Genomic DNA, 23,131 nt, shown 5'->3' with positions numbered 1-23,131 from the left:
CAATTAAAAACCACATGACAGTGATTGAGATATAAATTAAAAACTACTATTATAAATTCAATTGAAACTAAAAAATGTGTATATGAAAATCATAACTGGCATGCAGATCAGTAGAAAATTGGAAAAAGTTGCCGACCCCTGGTGTAGCCTATTACCAGCAACTTCAGGCGCATAACGGCAGAATCTGTGAAGGACAGCAGCAGCGAGAGGAGGGGGGTCTGGAACAGTTTTTTTTTCTTCTGGTTAGGCTATCTTGATTTCTGGCTCCCTCTTGAGTCATTTGTATGTTTTAATTATTTAATCAAACAGCATGCTTCAAGCATTAGACATGCTCAGTACATATAGTTGATTTTATTAAAAACACATAGGGTGTGTCTATATATGGAAAATCACATTTTAAAATGTTGAAAGAAAAGACGACTCTCGGTCTAACAATATTTATTTGGGTCGGGGACAGCCCTAACACACACACACACACACACACACACACACAGATCTCAGTCCCGCCCTATTTAAAAAGTCCCTCCAGGCTTGTCAGTTTTCTATCACAAGCTTGTGGTGATGTCATGTTTCAGTGCTCAGTTGATCAGGCCCCTGATTCCTGACCTAAATGTTAGACGTCAGAATCTGTAAGAAATAACCAGTCTTTTAAACATACATAGGCAGTTTGTTTGATTGGCTTGACCCTGTCTTTTACACATAATCACAATGTTACACAGAATCAGCCTTGAAGACAGGGCTCGCCTGCTGTAGCCTGTAACCATGCAGACTGGGTAAGCAGACTGTTATGATAACTAGGCATGTCAGACAGAAACCAGCCTGTAAAATATAAATCACAACTGTCCATTGGCTCACCATTGGCTAGGCTCCATATAATACTCTTATTTATCTATACCCCCTGACGTGGATAGTATTCGTAGGCTACTTTGTTTAAAAAGTAGATAAAGTGTATACAACATTCTCCGGGGTCGAGGCATAGTTACATTTTTTACCCAGACTCCCATGGGACATGTGTTACAGTGTGTTGCCAATGGTATGTTCTCATGGCATCTAGTCAGATTATGCTGGAACATTGTCATAAATTCCCTGGAACACTCTTCCATGACAGTGTGTGTGTGTGGGTGTAAGTGAGTTGGACGTGTTTGTGTGTGATAGATTATTAGTGTGTGCCTATGTATGAGTGTGCACAGGATGTTTAAAGTCCAAGTGAACTCACTGTCTGATACAGGGAAGAGCAAGTTTGAGTCACGCTAAATTAGTCAGACTGTTAGTGTTAAATGTCATTGTCTTTTCAGTTTATGGATTGTACAAGCTCTGATGGTTGACTCAGCATTGTCGGGCTGCTTAATGCACTAGTGACAAAAAATTATGATATCATGACCTCGACGGCTATGGCTGACTGTGTGACGGACACCTAGCTGTCCTCTACCAGATTTGGACAATGTGCAGCTACTTGTTGTGTTCTAGTAGCAGGAGGGTTGACAGTGAGGGAGGGAGAGAAAAGCTGACTGCAAAGCTCTACTGAGCTCACAAGGAAATAGATTTACTCTGCCCTCTGCTGGACATAACTGGTACATACAACTCCCAATAGTACAGTCCATAGTCAAGTACAAGTAATATCTCAGGGAATTTCAGGGCTATGAAACACAAGAACGTATCAACATACGTATTGAATTATGTAACAAACAAGACCATTGAAATTATTTGAGTGCCAATCCGTAAAAAACATTGTTTCCATTGTGATGTTTTGCTGGTATTGTTATTACTCAATGTAAGCGGTCAGTCACTGCAAGTGAATGATCAGTCCCTTTCACAGTATACTACATAGTTATAAAGACCATGGACAAAGTCCACTGTAACCAAAAAAAGCCAATAATCAAGAAGTATCCACTCTGTCCAGCGAGGATCCACTCTGTTGTGCCATAAGTACACAACCGCCTAGGTCTCTAAGCCAATAGGTTGACTACACTATACAAAATTATTCAGTTATCACAACTAATGACTACTTATGGGACAAAATTATTCCGTTGTCATTAACAAATGACACCAAACTAAAATATATGTAAACATATTTAAATGACATGTGGTATGTTTATTGCTTTCCTTTCCATTTAAGCCATGAGTCAACACACCTTGTTCAAAGGTCAATTCTTTCTGACTCACTGTCTCCTCTACCATTACTTTGGTAGCAAGTCTACGGGCCCACCATTCAATATGATCAGCACTACCACATAGTGTCGTTGTCATAACGATATTACCCTATTAGGAAGAGACTTTAGATGTACAGTACCAGTAAAAAATCTGGACACACCTACACATTGAAGGGTTTTTCTTTATTTTTACTATTTTCTACATTGTAGAATAATAGTGAAGACATCAAAACTATGACATAACACATATGGAATCATGTAGCAACCAAAAAAAGTGTTAAACAAATCAAAATATATTTTATATTCTTCAAATAGCCACCCTTTGCCTTGATGACAGCTTTGCACACTCTTGGCATTCTCTCAATCAGCTTCATGAGGAATGTTTTTCCAACAGTCTTGAAGGAGTTCCCACATATGCTGAGCTCATGTTGGCTGCTTTTCCTTCACTCTGCGGTCCAACTCATCCCAAACCATCTCAAATGGGTTGAGGTCGGGTGATTGTGGAGGCCAGGTCATCTGATGCAGCACTCCATCACTCTCCTTGGTCAAAAAGCCCTTACACAGCCTGGAGGTGTGTTTTGGGTCATTGTCCTTTTGAAAAATAACTGATAGTCCCACTAAGCGCAAACCAGATGGGATGGCGTATCGCTGTAGAATGCTGTGGTAGCCATGCTGGTTAAGTGTGCCTTGAATTCTAAATAAATCACAGACAGTGTCACCAGCAAAGCAGCCCCACACCATCACACCTCCTCCTCCATCCTTCACGGTGGGAGCCACACATGAACGGATCATCCGTTCTCACAAAGACACGGCAGTTGGAACCAAAAATCTCAAATTTGGACTCAAGACCAAAGGACAGATTTCCACTGGTCTAGTGTCCATTGCTCGTGTTTCTAGGCCCAAGCAAGTCTCTTCTTATTATTGGTGTCCTTTAGTAGTGGTTCCTTTGCAGCAATTCGACCATGAAGGCCTGATTCACGTAGTCTCCTCTGAACAGTTGATGTTGAGATGTGTCTGTTACTTGAATTCTGCGAAGCATATATTTTGGCTGCAATTTCTGAGGTGCAGTTAACTCTAATGAACTTAACCTCTGCAGTAGAGGTAACTCTGGGTCTTCCTTTCCATTGGTGGTCCTCATGAGAGCCAGTTTCATCATATTGCTTGATGGTTTTTGTGACTGCACTTCAAGAAACTTTCAAAGTTCTTGAAATGTTCCGGATTGACTGACCTTCATGTCTTAAGGTAATGATGGACTGTCTTTTCTCTTTGCTTATTTGAGCTGTTCTTGCCATAATATGGACTTGGTCTTTTACCAAATAGGGCTATCTTCTGTATACCACCCCTACCTTGTCACAACACAACTGACTGGCTCAAACGCATTAAGAAGGACAGAAATTCCACAAATTAACTTTTAAGAAGGCACACCTGTTAATTGAAATGCATTCCAGGTGACTACCTCATGAAGCTGGTTGAGAGAATGCCAAGATTGTGCAAAGCTGTCATCAAGGCAAAGGGTGGCTACTTTGAAGAATCTCAAATATAAAATATATTTTGATTTATTTAACACTTTTTTGGTTACGACATGATTCCATGTGTGTTATTTCATAGTTTTGATGTCTTCACTGTCATTATACAATGTAGAAAGTAGTAAAAATAAAGAAAAACCCTGGAATGAGTAGGTGTCCAAACTTTTGACTGGTACTGTATAATGGGTTTTAGATATTGTGTGCTGTGGGTTGGTCGGACGGTTAAAGCCGCCACCAATGGCACATATGTGATCCCATGTCTGCGAGGGATGGAATCCCGATCCTCTACACTGTTTCTCCTCTATTGGTCTCCCCTTCATATGAATCAATGTCAATAAAATACGATTGACTCTCCTGCAGAAAGTAGGCCTCTCCTACCTTGCGGTTGCCGGCCATCTTGCGTAGGAAACTGAAGGTGCGCTCTAAAGGGCTGCCTGTCCTCTCCTCCTGGGCCTCGTCTCTCTCGACCTCTGTCCAGCTTCCCTCTCTCCCCCAGAGCAGCAGACCCAGGTCACTATCCACACTGAGGGAGAGGAGAGCAGGAGAACATTAAAGAGAACAGAGGGAAATAGACAGGAAAGTTAGACAAAGAAAAGAGAGAGAAGACATGAAAGTTTGTGACAGGATGAGAGGACGGAGGACGGCAAAGGGAAGAATTACAGAGAGGAGAGAGGGACAGAAGACAGGAAAGATTTAGAGACAGGATTAGAGGAAGGAGCAGGACAGGAAAAGGGAATGATAAAGAGAAGAGGTAGGGAGAAAAGTGGAGAGGTGGAGAAAGAGAGGAGTGCCAGATTGCATATTATCACTGCAGACCGCTTTTAGCATTGACTGTAAATGGTCATTTAATAACATCGGACACGCAACTATAAAAGGCACTGTGGCTTCCGTGAGAACAGGAAACAGAGCCAGAATGGAGACTGCAGTGCGCGAGACAAACAGGTCCAGAATGGAGACGGCGGTTTGCTAATGGAAATAGATAAAAAAAATGGCCACATCCTTTGCATGAAAGGGAAAACGAGAGAAAGGCAACTCACCTCTGCGTGGATCCTCCAAGTTGACGGTAGGGTAAAGTCTCTGGAACACACAGATCAGAAGACACTCAACACACGGAGACCTTCCTAAACACTCTCCAAAGCTTACGACTCTGGCTGAGCTTCTCAATAACAGCTATGCCTAGAACAAGGCAGAAATCAAAACCTAAAATACACAAAGTAAAAACAAAACATTTTTAAAAACACACAAAGTAGGGAAATGTCCCAATCACCTGATGCTCATTCAAGGGCTGCAGTGCTATCTTTAACCAATAATAAACTTGCCAAGCACAAAGAGTAAGTTGTTATGAGAGTGAAAGAGGCACAGATAGCCTATAGGCTACTGAGTTTGATAACACAGGTTAGAAGAGAGGGATAGGAAGAGAATGATAGAATAAATTCTAGTAAATCCGAGTTGGTCGTCTGAGCAGTGTGTTAAAATGGAGGAATTGAAGTGGAAGGAGACTAGTAGAGAGCGAGAAAGGAGAGATGGGAGAGTTAGAAGTAGAAATTGAGGCTCTGCTGTGAAACTGGAACTGGGGCTAAAGACAGAACAAACACAGGAAGAGCGCTTCCGCACTGCTGCACACACACACAAACACTGGGTGCATACATGTGCACACACACAGATGGAGGCATACACACACACACATACTAATAGGGGCAGGGGCATGCAAAAAACCCTGAGAAACACACACACGGACAAACAAACCCTTAAGAATCACATAATGAGAGACAAAAGACAGAGACAAACAATGAGAAATAAAGACTGAAGCATGCACACACACTGAAAAACAGTACACACAGTTGACATAAACAGTGAAAAAACAGAAACATACACACTGAGTAATAATCCTGACAAACAAAAACAAGCATGCACTTAGTGCAAATTACAATACCCAATTATAATAATTAAATACACCCACATACAATTTACAAAATGATTCAACTACTGTAAACAAAAACAAGGCATTTACACACAAACACATGTACTTTCACGCCGTCTATCAAACTCATGCACACATACACACGTTGCTGTTGACTGACACTGACAAACACTGACTTACTGTCCAACTTGAGCCCGACTCAGAGCAAAACAAAGACTGACAAAGTGTGTGTGTGTGTGTGAGAGAGAGCGAGTACGTCTGTGAGAGTCTAGATACGGTACAGACCACAGAAAGACCCTCTGCAGTCAGAGCAGTCTTTGGGTAGAGTGAGGAGTTTATAGACTTACTCAAATCTAGAGATCACTAAGGATACATTCTTCCCAACAAACATTCCTTGGCTGCGGTCAAATTCTCTAACCTTTTCCACAAAGTGAGCACTCCCATTCATGGACTGAATTGAAAAGGAATGGACGGACAGGTGTAAGAAATATGGGAGAAACGAGTGTACACTTTAGGGTGAAGGGATACAGAATAGGACCGCAGGCAGCCCATGTGACTCCTTCAACCCTGTTACCCGGTGAACTTGTCTGACCCTGGGTTGTGTTCATTAAGGCACACAACAGAAAACGTTAAAAACATTTTGCAACAAGAAACAAAAATAGGTGTTTCTTATTGGACAGTTCCAGGTAGTCCCTCCCTGTTTCAGTCTGTTTTCTTCATTTGGTGCATAATGAACATGACCCAGGCGTGCAGCATAGGCTTACCGTAGCAGTTGGAGCGTGGTCGGGGGGCCGCGCTTTGAAGGTTGCTGCGACGCGCCACACTGAGGGTTGGGGCCGATGCACTGCAGCCCTGCAGCTGGTTGGACTGTTCCTGTTTAATGCACATATTACACAAAATGAGCATTGCACTGCTCCTGTGACCCAACAAGAAGTTCGGGTTATAGTGGAGGGTGAACAGCATTTACGCACCATTTTATTAAGTAAATCGTGTTTACGCACCTATCACGCTAAATTAGCACTTACATTACTTACTACTCATCATCTCAACCAGTGTTCAGCATTGACCAACCTAAGCTACACTACATCCCAGGTAATAATATACTGTATGTATATGTACAAATCTTTATTTGGAATATACATTAACATTACATTTTGCTCATCCCACAATTTTCATAGCATTAAAAGTCCCTATGGTTTTCTCAATACATGCATCTCCATTCAGAATGAGTGACAGCCTGCTCATCCAATCCCACAACCCTGATTGACAGGCTCACCTCCAATACGGAGTAGTGCTGCGCGTCAGACCCTGCCTCTTCCTCTGTGAGGGAGGACAGGGAGCCCTCCTGGGTGATGGGGTTCCTCCGAGGATCCCTCCCCCCTCGCCGGACGTCCAGCGCCGCCCCCAGAACCTTCTCCATCTCCTCGGGGTCCAGGTTCTCCAGACTCACACTAAGGGGAGATTCAGTTCAGTTCAATATAACTTTATTTATCCCCTCAAGAGCAATTAAGAAAATCATCGTCAGTTTACAAATATAAATATACTCCACAAATACATTCAAAAAGACATCACATTTCCCAATAAAATACATATCCTGCAACATCATTAGTAGAATAGAAGTAGAGAGAAGAGAGAGAAAGGGAGTCTGTAAAAGTAACGAACTTTGACCCATCCTCTTCTACCTCTTCTGTAAAGAATGTCTCTGCACACATACACACTATAGTTGCAGATGAGAGGTTGTTTCCATAACCCCTGATACGTGTCAAGGCAAGGAGGTGTGTGTGTTGTGGTTGTAACACTGTCTGACTGGACCTGTCGTGGTGTTTTCTGTGTGTGAGGGGAGGGGAGGGGGAGAGATGTTGTCCAGCGATGGCAGTGCCAGTACAATGGCTACTCTCTGGACGGTGTGTGTATATGCAAGAGCGAGTTGACAGTGCATGTCAGAGCAAAAACCAAGCCGTGAGGTCCGAGACAGGATTGGGTCGAGGCACAGATCTGGTGAAGGGTACCAAAAAAATGTCTGCAGCATTGAAGGTCCCCAAGAACACAGTGGCCTCCATCATTCTTAAATGGAAGAAGTTTGGAACCACCAAGACTCTTCCTAGAGCTGGCCGCCCGGCCAAACTGAGCAATCGGGGGAGAAAGGCCTTGGTCAGGGAGGTGACCAAGAACCCGATGGTCACTCTGACAGAGCTCCAGAGTTCCTCTGTGGAGATGGGAGAACCTTCCAGAAAGACAACCAGCACTCTGCAGCACTCCACCAGTCAGGCCTTTATGGTAGAGTGGCCAGACGGAAGCCACTCCTCAGTAAAAGGCACATGACAGCCCGCTAAAGGACTCTCAGACCATGAGAAACAAGATTCTCTGGTCTGATGAAACCAATATTTAACTCTTTGGCCTGAATGCCAAGCGTCACGTCTGGACGAAACCTGGCACCATCCCTACGGTGAAGCATGGTGGTGGCAGCATCATGATTCCGTGATTGCAAACATTTTCAACCAATCACTGCACATTTACTGTATAGTTTGGCTCAATCGTGCCACACGTCAACAAATCTTTTCCCTCGTCAGAGCATTTTTGCATCAAATTGGACAAAATCATTGCATATTGCCATGCAAAATGTCAGAATTGCTGCAGTAAAATCAAGCATTTTTGCCTTCAAATATCACAAAAAATCCCAGCTAAATCCTGGAGGGACTGCCTGAGAGCCACATGAATACGGTTTTCAAATAAACCATGCACTGATGTTGATAGATTTGACTGTATTTTTGGGTGTGAACATGTGATTTAAGAGTGTGTGGATAAGAATGTCTATTAAAGCTATATTGTAGTTGTGTGGTGGGACTGGGTACTGTATAATAGATCAAGAAAGATTGTATTGTAAATGGATAAAATGTGAACATAAGGATTCCCGTATAGAATTGTATGTTTATTGCACCCCCTACCTGCGGTTGTCGCTGGGTTCCGTCCCCTTCTGCTGCACCGTAATGATAGCCCCAGGCTCCCAGCTGTGTCTCCTCCAGGGGTCCAGGTGGGTGAGGTGACGGGTGGCCGGAGAGCGCAGGATAACCCCCCCGGCCCCGCCAACCCCCTTCACCCCAGAGCCTGGGGAGCATGGCGGGGAGGGGTATGGGAAACAGGGTGGGGCGGGTGGTGTGGTAGAGGAAGAGGGCAGGCAAGCTGGTGGGTGGGCGTAGGGGGAAGGGGTGGTCGGCATCTGGATGAGGGGTTGAAGTAAGAAAGGGGCACAGTGAGAGCTCATACTGTTCAATAGGGATGGGCGATGTCAACCTTTGTCCTATCGTGACTATGTATCCATAAAACATTGTGATTAAAGATGCTATCGCCCCCCCAAAAAATATTACATTTTAGATGCATTTATTTATTTTTAAGATGCACCATGCAGAAATAGCTCCGCCATTTCCTGGTTGCGAAAATTCTAATAATTCGGCTAATTTCAGTTTGTGACAAAACAACCAAGTATAGTGTAGAGAATCATTGTACCGTCTAAACCGCTGTGAAATATATTTTCCATAAGCAAAAATATTATATTTTCAGCTGGTGTACAAAACCGAAAGTAAAAGATTCAAAAATTCAACTTAAGCACGGGAAGCATAGAAACAGTGCACATAGAACAGATCTACCACTTCTTAGACTTGCTTTCAATGAGAATGACAGATCTATAACTCACATTTCTATGCGAATTTGGTCGGGTCGCCCAAAAAGTTACATATTGCCGCTTTAACTCAGCTAAAAACAACAGTTGGGCTATAGCGTGAAATCAAATGCAACTGGACGAATCATGACGAAAGATAATGTTGTTGAAAGCCTGAGCAGAGGCTAAGTGCAGGCAAATCTTTTCTAATATTCCTTTCTGGTGGAGGAGCTTCAGCATGGAGCAGGTTTGTGTGTGTGTCTTTGTCTGTCTGGCGCGCTGTGATGGAGCAGTGACTGTCTGATGAAGAACGGGCTGTCTTACCGTAGTGACATCATTGGCTGGATAGAAGCAGTCTACCGTCTTCAGAACTGGATAATAATAATTACTTTATTTGCCTCATAAAATAAATAGAAAAATAAATAATATTGTTTGTTCTATCTATCATAAAGCTGTGATTGAGAATAGCCTTGGCTTAGGCTACAGACCAGGGGTGTCAAACTCATTCCACGGAGGGCCGAGTGTCCGCAGGTTTTTGGTTTTTCCCTTTCAATTAAGACCTAGACAACCAGATGAGGGGAGTTCCTTACCAATTAGTAACCTTAATTAAATCAATCAAGTACAAGGGTGGAGCGAAAACCCCACAGACACTTTGCCCTCCGTGGAATTAGTTTGACACGTGCTATAGACTTTCATTCTTGTCATTTTTGAAAGCCACAACTTTAGGACACCTTCGTAGGCTAGAATATTTGGGAAATAAGCTACTGTTCATAACTAACTTCTCTTAAAGCGTTTACGATAGCCCAGTACGAGGATAGGTTATTGTTATTGGCCATTTGGTTTTCAAACTCGCTTGGATGATTTTCCCGGCCCGCATGGATAATTTATTCTTAATAAGCTTAAACGTGCAGAAGAAATATCAGCCCGCGCAGAGAAGCACGAGATTGAACGAGTTTTCCCTGTTAGTTAACACTATCAACATTTCCCTTTAATGTGGGAATTGTGATCGAATCAACGCAATATTAGCCACTTTCAATGCAACATACCGAAATAAAACGAACTATGCAAGACTTCGCATGCAAAACAAACTAAGCAAGAGATGTTGTTGTAGGCAGAGCGCATCGTAGTAGGATTCTATTGCATTGACAGGCACGACTCAGACCCGTACTCTACACAGACCGGTGCGCCATAACCAATCAGAGCTGCAGTAGGCCTATATGAAAATAGACCATTGCCATATACGGATTTGTGCCATTGACTTTGAACTGGACTGTTTCACACGAGTGGTCGTCATTATTATGTGCTTGTTTTGAGATCAAAGCGAGAGCTGCATATAGCCATCTGTGCACATTTGTTCATATTCTTTGCTAGTTAGTGAGTTATTAGCCCAGTTATAGCTAATCAGTAATGTGAGAGTGATTGTTTCCTACAAGAGCACCAAATGTGTACATATCTAGCCATCTTTGAAAAGCTAGTCAGGTAAAGAGCTTTTTTTATTTTACATTTTAGTCATTTAGCAGACGCTCTTATCCAGAGCGACTGTGTGCATCATTTTTTTTTTATACTGGTCCCCCGTGGGAAACGAACCCACAACCCTGGCGTCGCAAACGCCATGCTCTACCAACTGAGCTACGCGGGACTTTTATGTCTTAAAGGGGCAGTGTTGTATTTTGAGACAGGCTTGAATAAACTAAGTAGCCAATAGGCAGAGGGTAGCATAATTTGTCTGATTCTCTGTAATAATGGTATGGGAATAATAACGCATTTTATTTTGTAAAGTGGTTTCTTGCATCAAACAACAACAAAATGTTCAGTCACCACCTTGTCTGTAGGACAAGTGGATAAACAGGTTAATGTCAAGCCCTGCATGTATTTTTTCAAAAGTCTCATGGAACGTAGGCCTACATTGAACACTACACATTGGCTGCTACTGTAGGCTGAATGATAGAACCGCTATTTCCATGTTAATTGATGCATAGTTTTTATGGTAGGCCACCCTGGTAGACCTACATTAAGATCAAATAGCCACAGTAGCCTACTTGGCCACTGTTAAAACAGTAAATTAAAGCAGGTACAGCCTCCGTGTCCACACTAAACGCGCGCCGGAAGTTGCAAAGATTTTTCACAATGTTCAAGTTTGCGCTCAGCAGACCTGAAATTCGCTCAGTGCCGAAAACAATTAGAGGGAACATTGCTGCTGAATACCTTATATTTCCTGCATAAATGGGTGGATGTGGATGACTAACTTATGAATTCTGTGTAGGACAAGTTTGCATGTTATTGATGTATGCCTCGTAGTTTCTCCTTCCAATCACTGTCTGTCTGTCTCTACCCGATGAATTGGAAGAAAATACTACTTAAGATCCAACGAGGGTTCGATCTCAAAATGCATTCAACACAATTAACCCAATATGATCTATTCACAACAATTATCCATTAAGTACAGCACTAGATAAAATCATCAAGAAAAATGTCAATCATTGATTTACATCAAAAATCGAATGTTTGGCTACCTTGTTAACAATGCTATACAAGTGGGTAAAGTACAATAAATGAAAATGGGTCAATAACACACACACAAACGCCCACATACACCAGGGATTCCAGACATTTCACCGGCAACATTTTAATTGACCAGAAATCACATTTGGATTATGGTAATTTATATTAACAGAAGATGCAAGTCAAGGATGCAATGATGTGCGGTCCTGCTTACCGAATTCTGATGTGGACTTTGAAGATATAACTCTCCACATTGACTTTTGCTCAGCCAACAAGACGAGTAACGAACAGCAAAATCACTAGCCTATGTCAATCTACTATCCCCCATAGTAGAAAAGTTGACCTATTGTATTGGTCAGCTTATTGAGAAAGCAATAGCCTATTCCAAAACAGACTCTGGGACAGTTGTGGGAAGATTGAATTTGGGATCTTAAAACCAGTAGGCCTAAGCTACAGTGAGGGAAAAAAGTATTTGATCCCCTGCTGATTTTGTATGTTTGCCCACTGACAAAGAAATGATCAGTCTATAATTTTAAGGGTAGGTTAATTTGAACAGTGAGAGACAGAATAACAACAAAATCATCCAGAAAAACGCATGTAAAAAATGTTATAAATTGATTTGCATTTTAATGAGGGAAATAAGTATTTGACCCCCTCTCAATCAGAAAGATTTCTGGCTCCCAGGTGTCTTTTATACAGGTAACGAGCTGAGATTAGGAGCACACTCTTAAAGGGAGTGCTCCTAATCTCAGTTTGTTACCTGTATAAAAGACACCTGTCCACAGAAGCAATCAATCAATCAGATTCCAAACTCTCCACCATGGCCAAGACCAAAGAGCTCTCCAAGGATGTCAGGGACAAGATTGTAGACCTACACAAGGCTGGAATGGGCTACAAGACCATCGCCAAGCAGCTTGGTGAGAAGGTGACAACAGTTGGTGCGATTATTCGCAAATGGAAGAAACATAAAATAACTGTCAATCTCCCTCGGCCTGGGGCTCCATGCAAGATCTCACCTCGTGGAGTTGCAATGATCATGAGAACGGTGAGGAATCAGCTCAGAACTACACGGGAGTATCTTGTCAATGATCTCAAGACAGCTAGGACCATAGTCACCAAGAAAACAATTGGTAACACACTACGCCGTGAAGGACTGAAATCCTGCAGCGCCCGCAAGGTCCCCCTGCTCAAGAAAGCACATATACAGGCCCGTCTGAAGTTTGCCAATGAACATCTGAATGATTCAGAGGAGAACTGGGTGAAAGTGTTGTGGTTACATGAGACCAGAATCAAGCTCTTTGGCATCAACTCAACTCGCCGTGTTTGGAGGAGGAGGAATGCTGCCTATGACCCCAAGAACACCATCCCCACCGTCAAACATGGAGGTGGAAACATTATGCTTTGGGGGTGTTTTTCTGCTAAGGGGACAGGACAACTTCACCGCATCAAAGGGACGATGGACGGGGCCATGTACCGTTAAATCTTGGGTGAGAACCTCCTTCCCTTAGCCAGGGCTTTGAAAATGGGTCGTGGATGGGTATTCCAGCATGACAATGACCCAAAACACACGGCCAAGGCAACAAAGGAGTGGCTCAAGAAGAAGCACATTAAGGTCCTGGAGTGTCCTAGCCAGTCTCCAGACCTTAATCCCGTAGAAAATCTGTGGAAGGAGCTGAAGGTTTGCGTTGCCAAACGTCAGCCTCAAAACCTTAATGACTTGGAGAAGATCTGCAAAGAGGAGTGGGACAAAATCCCTCCTGAGATGTGTGCAAACCTGGTGGCCAACTACAAGAAACGTCTGACCTCTGTGATTGCCAACAAGGGTTTTGCCACCAAGTACTAAGTTATGTTTTGCAGAGGGGTCAAATACTTATTTCCCTCATTAAAAATGCAAATCAATTCATAACATGCGTTTTTCTGGATTTTTTTTGTTGTTATTCTGTCTCTCACTGTTCAAATGATGTCTGATGCAACAGATAAGAACATTTAGCTTAAAATGTTTTGTTAACTATTATTTCTTCACATTATAAGCACAGCAATGTGCACAAGGCTGTAATCTATGCGTGAATGTTTATTCCATAATGCAATTAGCTGGAAAACAGTATTGTCAAAAGGGCACGGTTTAGTCTGACATATGAAAATATCAGTTTGAAATTTAGAAAGAGATCTAATAGGCTACTTTGAAGCAAGGTAAGACATGCCTCATAATATGTATTAAAATGTTCAGGTTTCAAACAATTAAGTATTTTTTTTAAACCATTTTTTTTTATTTTTTTTATTACAGGCCAAAAGCCAGCTATTACCGGCTAATGGAAAACCTGACATACACACACACACACACACACACACACCGGAGGTAAAGCATCTACAACTGCAGTTGGAGGCATTCAAAAGTTACTTATTCAAAATGTGCTATAGCAACTGTACATGTGACAGAACTCTCTCACAGGGTGATGCCAAGCTCCAAGTTACTTAGCTATTATCTAACAATAACTTATGTAGTGAAATATGCCCCACACGGTCCAGTTACGTCCTCTTTAAGCAAATGTTTCCCTATACTGCAATACAGGTTAACTACATCAATGTTTACTCATGTCTTTGAGAGGGAGTTTGTTTGTGTACTGCACAGTGTAATTATATTGGTGTTTATGAATTCAGCCGGTGTGTATACATCCTTTAAAAGGCGGTGTCTGTGTGTGTGTGTGTATGTACACTGCTCCAAAAAATAAAGGGAACACTAAAATAACACATCCTAGATCTGAATGAATGAAATAATCTTATTAAATACTATTTTCTTTACATAGTTGAATGTGCTGACAACAAAATCACACAAAAATTATCAATGGAAATCAAATTTATCAACCCATGGAGGTCTGGATTTGGAGTCACCCTCAAAATTAAAGTGGAAAACCACACTACAGGCTGATCCAACTTTGATGTAATGTCCTTAAAACAAGTCAAAATGAGGCTCAGTAGTGTGTGTGGCCTCCACGTGCCTGTATGACCTCCCTATAATGCCTGGGCATGCTCCTGATGAGGTGGCGGATGGTCTCCTGAGGGATCTCCTCTCAGACCTGGACTAAAGCATCCGCCAACTCCTGACAGTCTGTGGTGCAACGTGGCGTTGGTGGATGGAGCGAGACATGATGTCCCAGATGTGCTCAATTGGATTCAGGTCTGGGGAACGAGCGGGCCAGTCCATAGCATCAATGCCTTCCTCTTGCAGGAACTGCTGACACACTCCAGCCACATGAGGTCTAGCATTGTCTTGCATTAGGAGGAACCCAGGGCCAACCGCACCAGCATATGGTCTCACAAGGGGTCTGAGGATCTCATCTCGTTACCTAATGGCAGTCAGGCTACCTCTGGCGAGCACATGGAGGGCTGTGCGGCCCCCCAAAGAAATGCCACCCCACACCATGACTGACCCACCGCCAAACCGGTCATGCTGGAGGATGTTGCAGGCAGCAGAACGTTCTCCACGGCGTCTCCAGACTCTGTCACGTCTGTCACATGTGCTCAGTATGAACCTGCTTTCATCTGTGAAGAGCACAGGGCGCCAGTGGCGAATTTGCCAATCTTGGTGTTCTCTGGCAAATGCCAAACGTCCTGCACGGTGTTGGGCTGTAAGCACAACCCCCACCTGTGGACGTCGGGCCCTCATACCACCCTCATGGAGTCTGTTTCTGACCATTTGAGCAGACACATGCACATTTGTGGCCTGCTGGAGGTCATTTTGCAGGGCTCTGGCAGTGCTCCTCCTGCTCCTCCTTGCACAAAGGCTGAGGTAGCAGTCCTGCTGCTGGGTTGTTGCCCTCCTACGGCCTCCTCCACGTCTCCTGATGTACTGGCCTATCTCCTGGTAGCGCCTCCAAGCTCTGGACACTACGCTGACAGACAGAGCAAACCTTCTTGCCACAGCTCGCATTGATGTGCCATCCTGGATGAGCTGCACTACCTGAGCCACTTGTGTGGGTTGTAGACTCCGTCTCATGCTACCACTAGAGTGAAAGCACCGCCAGCATTCAAAAGTGACCAAAACATCAGCCAGGAAGCATAGGAGCTGAGAAGTGGTCTGTGGTCACCACCTGCAAAACCAGTCCTTTATTGGGGGTGTCTTGCTAATTGCCTATAATTTCCACCTGTTGTCTATTCCATTTGCACAACAGCATGTGAAATTTATTGTAAATCATTGTTGCTTCCTAAGTGGACAGTTTGATTTCGCAGAAGTGTGATTGACTTGGAGTTACATTGTGTTGTTTAAGTGTTCCCTTTATTTTTTTGAGCAGTGTATATATGTACAGTGCATTCGGAAAGTATTCAAACTCCTTCCCTTTTTCGACATTGTTACGTTACAGCCTTATTCTAAAATTGAGTAAAAAAAATATTTAATCAATCTACACACATACCCCATAATGACAAAGCGAAAACAGGTTTAGACATTTTTGCAAATGTATTAAAAATAAAAACAGAAATACCATATTTACATAAGTATTCAGATCCTTTGCTATGAGACTGGAAATTGAGCTCGGGTGCATCCTGTTTCCATTGATCATCCTTGAGATGTTTCTACCAGTGGTAAATTCAAGTCCACCAGTGGTAAATTCAATTGATTGGACATGACTTGGAAAGGCACACACCTGTCTATATAAGGTCCCACAGTTGACAGTGCATGTCAGCGCAAAAACCAAGCCATGAGGTCAAAGGAATTGTCCGTAGAGCTCCGAGACAGGATTGTGTCAAGGCATAGATAGATCTAGGGAAGGTTACCAAAAAGATTTATCCAGCATTGAAGGTCCCCAAGAACACAGTGGCCTCCATCATTCTTAAATGGAAGTTTGGAACCACCAAGACTCTTCCTAGAGCTGGCCGCCTGGCCTAACTGAGCAATCGGGGGAGAAGGGCCTTGGTCAGGGAGGTGACCAAGAACCCGATGGTCACGCTGACAGAGCTCCAAAGTTCCTCTGTGGAGATGAGAGAACCTCCCAGAAGGACAACCATCTCTGCAGCACTCCACCAATCAGGCCTTTATGGTAGAGTGGCCAGACGGAAGCCACTCCTCAGTAAAAGGCACATGACAGCCCACTTGGAGTTGGCCAAAAGGCACCGAAAGGACTCTCAGACCATGAGAAACAAAATTATCTGATCAGATGAAACCAATATTTAACTCTTTGGCCTGAATGCCAAGCGTCAAGTCTGGAGGAAACCTGGCACCATCCCTACGGTGAAGTATGGTGGTGGCATCATCATGCTGTGGGGATGTTTTTCAGCGGCAGGGACTGGGAGACTAGTCAGGATCGAGGGAAAGATGAACGGAGCAAAGTACAGAGAGATCCTTGATGAAATCCTGCTCCAGAGCGCTCAGGACCTCAGACTGGGGAGAAGGTTCACCTTCCATCAGGACAACGACCCTAACCACACAGCCAAGACAACACAGGAGTGGCTTCGGGACAATTCTCATTTCTAAAAGCCAGTTTTTGCTTTGTCATTATCGGGTATTGTGTGTAGATTGATGACGGAAAAAAAGATTTAATCAATTTTAGAATAAGGCTGTAACGTAACAAAATGTAGAAAAAGTCAAGGGTCTGAATACTTTCCGAATGCACTGTATGTGTGTATGCAAATGTGTGTGCGTGTGTGTGATGACAGCTTTGAGTGTATCCACGTGTCATATCAGCAGAACCTCAATGTAAGCACAGGGTTATACCATGCAATCACACAGTGGGTAAACACTTCTGAGATAAGTTAGATTAGATTTGGATGCCACCACACCCAATAGCACACAGAACAACACTTTCACAACCTTCTGACAACACTCAACATTTGTACAACCCATTCACAACACTCTCATCATGGCTATGAAAACAAACAGAACTTCCCCTAACCCATTATTTTTAGAACACAAAGGCTACCATAACCCTAAACAAACATACTTAAAAACAGTTTGAAAGCCTAGTATTCAACAAATCAAAAAGATATGATAACACAAAAAATCAATAGCAAGTTAAGTAGATTCCACAACATTGATACAGTCTCAACATTTCTATAACATTATCCATTATACTGTCATAACATAACACCCTCACAACGCTTGAATAAAATTTGTAACTCCATTACAACACAAGAGCACGATCACTATTCACATCACTCTTTTCAACACTTTCGCAACCCTTACAAAACGCAATATCAACATTAGATTTACTGGCATAGTTGTCATCAAATACAGGTTATACTTTTTTTGTCAACCTCTGCTCACTCCCGCAGGTGTTTTTCTTTCCTCTCCCACCTCATTCCTTTCTCTTCCTCTCTCCTTATTCCTCCCTCTATTCTTCAATTCAAGCCGTAATGAATAACAGGTTGGGGAATACTGTGTTTTGGCCATTAATTGGCAGGCAGCTTGTTGCAGGACATTTTGGTTTGCCTTGGGGTTGGAGAGTCCTATAACTGCATGTCATGATGATCAGTATATATACAGTATATGATAGTTGTGTCAGCACGGATAGCATATAAAAAGCTGGGTTATGCTCAGATGCATGAGAAAGGACATAGTTAGAGACACACTTCAGATCCAACACTGAGATCTATACAACACAATGGAGCTTCCCCAAAGCCAATTTCAGCTGAGCTTCTTAATAGAAGACCATCATCAATGCAAGACAGCTGTTTGAAATGGCTTGTTTTCACCAAGTACACAGACAGTACTCCAAATGAGTCACAAGTATAAACCTGTATACAAAAAGGGATTAACTGTTTGCAGTTAAACATTTCCTCTTCCAACTACCAGTAGGCCTTAAACAAGCAAAAATAACTTACGGGTTTCTTTGTACTAGTAGGCCTTCTTCACCCTCTCTTTTCTTTCTATTCTGAGTAGGTTCTATATCTCCCCCGTCTTAGGTCTTTCTCTAACAATTCCCTCCATCGTATCCAATTGTCATATTCCTGCTCTCTCCTGCCCTATCCTTGTTCAGGCCCATAGAGCAAACATGGAAAACAATGGGGAGTGTGATGGGTCAGCAAATACGTCAGTGTTCAACGCTGAGTCAATGAACGTGTGTGTGTGCCCGCGCACATTTGTGTGACAGACTGAAAAGTCTGCAAGCATACTGGACATGTCTAGCAGTATGTCAATATTTATCTGAAAGTGTATTCCCATATGAGTGAGAGAGAAACAAAGAAAAAGAAAGAAAGAAAGGTGTGTACAGTTATACTGTATGTCCATTCAAACTGCAGGTGCATGACACAGTAACAGGACACAAAGCACCGAACAGTGTTCGGTAAACAAGTTTGAACAGTCTCTATGGGCAACCAAAGCATCAAAACACAAGTAAATAGTTGGTAAAACTCAAGTTTGAAAGATCTGTTCTAAAGTCCCTCTATTCAATAAAATGATATCTATTCAATATATTGTGTAAATACTTCATTTTACTTATTCATCGTTGATCCACTATTTACCTATTTATGCCTTTATTTTATAGAGCTGCAGTGTGAGGGTCCGAAGTAGTAGTAGGTGGCTAGTGCGTAAGAGGATAAAGTACTGTAGAATTTTACATGGTAAAATGATAATTACATATTCGGGAAGTAATATGTAATTATCATTTTACATATTACTTCCCGTATTAACAAATTAGCTTTTGGTTTCTTGAGGATTCATTCAAACAAGCACCACTGTCTCCAATTTGTTGCCCATTGAGTTAAATTCTATGATGCAAATACCTGAAAAGTTCCCACTGTTACCACAATATTTCTTGGCTTGAGTACTTTAGAAATCTACTGTACTTTATCCTCTTACGCACTAGCCACCTACTACTACTAGCCTTGCTGCAGACCCTCACACTGCAGCTCTATAAAATAAAGGCATAATCTCACTGACATGGTTGCATCTGACTTCTTTAATTGCCATAGCTGCATCCCGACATCCACACGTTGCAGTGGTCAATGCTGCCGACTACACTTTTCAACACATGCTGCAGTTTTCATCCCCTATAGACTTAGACTGTAGACACAAATAGAAAGACTAAAATGGGTAGAATTAAAAAAGTGGGCAAGAAGACATAACTGCACCTCTTACCTTCCCACCATCTGTCCTTCCAGTCTTTGTCCTCCCTCTGTCCCTCTGTCCCCCTACATCCTCACTCCATCCCCCATCTCATGTCACTCACTCATTCTCCACCATAAACCCCCACTTCCCTCCCTCCCCCTCACTCTCTTTAGTCTCCTGCTCTTTCTTCCTATTCATGGAGGTGAGGTGAATTAAGTCACCAGTGCTTCTTTTGAGAGTGCCTGGGGGGCATTTGGTACAGTGGTAACTTCATGTAGCCTGGTCCCAGATCTGTTTGCGCTGTATAGCATGACAATGACCATAGGAGTCGACAAGACAGCACAAAAAAGATGTGCGATTAGACAGGCTACAGTTTATGTTCTAATGCAAAGATAGAATGTGGGAAAATTTTGAAGCAGGGGTCGAATTATACATTGACTTGAGAGAGTGAACGGTGTATTTGAACAACATTGATATTCTTAAGCCTAGGGGGGTGCTAACGTTAATATTTGAACATTTATGGTGCTGCCCTAATTTATATTGGGAGTGCCAATAAAGGCTCCGGCCTATTTTCATCCCTGTGTTTTTCTGGAAATAAAACAAAGATGGGTGAAGGTAGGAAAATACATGAGCCATTTTTACATCCAAAGTGACAAAATGCTACCACACAACATCATTCTTATTCTCCTCTTCTCTTGCCCATTGTCTTTATTTGATCCTTAATCCTCATCATCTTCCATAACTCCACCTTTTCTCCACCTCTCACAGATGGACCTGTATGAGAAGTTCCAAGTAAGTACCTTTAAAAGCTATTCTTCACTTGCATAATCTTGGTCTCCTTTCTCGACAACTTCATTCTCCGACCTCTTTCACTCCGACAGCTCGGTTTTGGTGAGGAGCACACTTCAAGCGTGAAAGCTGCCAGGCAGCACAAAGAGGATGGTTTAGTCTCAGGTAACCAGTGCTTTAGGGGATGCACCGTAACACACAAAGACATGGGCCCTTCACAAAACAGCTAAAGAGTTTAAGGGTTGATGTATTCCTCCTTTTCTCTCGCTCTCAAGGGGATACACATTCTTAGCTGAACATTGAGTGTGACTATCTACAGATTCTACTCTATTGGGACCCCTGGGGGAAGAGAGGGCCAAAGGGTCTTGAATTCTCCTTACCTCCCTATGACTCCAAGCATTCATTAGCTAATCTCTTTAGGATGGAAATGGGGACAGTCAGACACAAGCACATTGAGGAAAGGGCTTCTACTACAGTTGCTGCCTGGTTGTTGCCTATAGGCCTACACTACTAAGGTAAAGTCTGACTGACTATACATGCACATTGTTAGAATCCCTTATTTTTGCCCCCCACAATGATGAACCTGCAAAAGGAAGGTACTTTGCAGTTAAAGCCCTCTGTATGAATGGGGTATGAGTCTAAGAGCTGAGTCGAGTTATTGCTGTAAAACTAAAGCAGTCTAGCCTTCTCTTTAGAATAATGAAATACCTGCTAAAGCTAAAACAGGTGGCCATCCTCATAACTTCCTGTACGTTCTGTCTCCTGCTCCTAGGGTTTATTGTCGTCCACTATGAAATCGGGGAGGGGACTGTGGATCTGTCTCGGTCTGTACGTGATATCTCTGACAGCACTGTCAAGATTTTGACGAAACTTGGGTGAATGTGTCTTGCCATAGAGATCAGGCATTTACAAAATTACACTAATTGGCCCAAGACCGGAGAGGGGCGCTGCATCATTCGTCGGGGACGAGAGGTTTACTGTTGCCTTAGTTTTGAAGAATAATCCAGTGGAAAGAGAGACTTCTAAAACTAAGTATAGGTTTGGAGATATATTTCACTTAGTGTAAGCCACCTGTACTGTTAGGTTTGTTCCAAATAGTCAAGACATTGGCATTCTATTTAACACTAAATTGAGAGGTGAGCAAGTCGTAACATATTGCATGCAAGGTAGTAATTAGGCTTCAGTATAATTGTATGTAGGCTAATTTAGCATAAATATAGTGTAGTCATATCAAAATATGTCCTACTGAAAACCTTGGTTATATCGATGCAAATGTGAATACAATTAGACGAATTCACGTTTTTGTTGTACCGGACTCCAGGAAACATTCGCTCACTAAAATACAAATGGACTACTGTTTTGTTTCAAAGTTTGTACAATAATTTAGTTTATAAACTCTTTGTTCGTAGTTATATTTAGAATAAGAAGTTCTGTCGGCGGTTTTTACCTTTCTTCTTGTATTTAAATCAATCAACTTCTTTCTGCGCGAGATCCCAAGTAATAGTTCCAGAGAAAAGAAGCTGGTCCAAAAGGAAACAAACTTCAAAACACCACCTGGACTGCTTCTTGAGAATACTGCCAAACGTTTTTCAGGTCGAATGTTTACACGAAGTCTACGGTCATTTGTTTGTTGACCCGTCTCAGGAGTGTCGCCAAAGATCTTCTTGTCATGTTGCCCCTTGCTCTTCTAGCGAGAATCGTCACTCCTTCCTCTCCTCCTTAGTCTGTGGACTGCGTGCGTGCGGCTCAAGCAGGTGCGCACGAAGGACTGAAACGCACGCGTGCACCTTTTATTTGACGGGTTTATTATACATCATTGGTTTATAAAGAAATATAAATAACGCATTTGGAATTTTGCTACACCCATACATGCAACTTTATTTGAATTTCAACTTAACGCTTGATTACCGATATATATGATTTATAGAAATGACGTATAAGTGAAAATCACATGGCCTGCACCATGAAATATAGTTTTATTGTTCATGTTTTTGGACCGACTCTTTGATAGTAGCATATGTAAAACATGATATTATAGCTTTAAATGTCATTCTAAAATGATTTCTCTCACACAGAAGTGTATTCCTATAGGCCTAGACATTCCATGAGATACTTTATTATATCAACTAATTTCTGGTTGATAATGGACCACATTAGGCTATCAATTCACTGTTTTTTTCTGTATTAATCATCTCTCTCATCAAATCATTGATGGGCCAGCCCATGTATTCGTTTTTGTGCTTTATGGTTTACTCCTGCAGAGGGCGACCGAAGACTGTTAGAACCCCAATCTGCACTCAGAAAGGTAGTTTTTACTTTTTACATTACATTTTAGTCATTTAGCAGACGCTCTTATCCAGAGCGACTTACAGGAGCAATTAGGGTTAAGTGCCTTGCTCAAGGGCACATTTACGTCATTTAGCAGACGCTCTTATCCAGAGCGACTCACCAATTGGTGACTTAATGAATCTATGTTAATGAAAAACAAGATGCTTCATTTGGATAAATTACATAGGCCTGTTTTTAAAAGGAGAATGAGCATGATAAAGG

General features: G+C 42.4%; 1 protein-coding gene across 2 annotated transcripts in view; it reads right to left on the bottom strand.

Moving 5' to 3' along the window:
- LOC121571975 (rho guanine nucleotide exchange factor 2) overlaps positions 1-22,269 on the bottom strand; it is a 75,997-nt gene extending 53,728 nt beyond the window's left edge. For both annotated transcript variants that reach the window (XM_041883800.2, XM_041883801.2), the window contains exons 1-6: positions 22,029-22,269; positions 8,543-8,814; positions 6,874-7,048; positions 6,362-6,470; positions 4,714-4,753; positions 4,055-4,199 (exon numbers count right to left, since the gene is read on the bottom strand). In XM_041883800.2, coding sequence (XP_041739734.2) covers positions 4,055-4,199; positions 4,714-4,753; positions 6,362-6,470; positions 6,874-7,048; positions 8,543-8,814 — 741 coding nt within the window. In that variant the 5' untranslated portion in view covers positions 22,029-22,269. The remainder of the gene's footprint in view (positions 1-4,054; positions 4,200-4,713; positions 4,754-6,361; positions 6,471-6,873; positions 7,049-8,542; positions 8,815-22,028) is intronic.
- Positions 22,270-23,131: the final 862 nt, after the last annotated feature.

The sequence above is a fragment of the Coregonus clupeaformis genome, chromosome 8 (genome assembly GCF_020615455.1).
Source record: "Coregonus clupeaformis isolate EN_2021a chromosome 8, ASM2061545v1, whole genome shotgun sequence".
In the NCBI taxonomy this organism is placed as follows: Eukaryota; Metazoa; Chordata; class Actinopteri; order Salmoniformes; family Salmonidae; genus Coregonus; species Coregonus clupeaformis.
The sequence above is the reverse complement of the archived record's forward strand: the minus strand, read 5'-3'. Positions and strand labels throughout refer to the sequence as shown.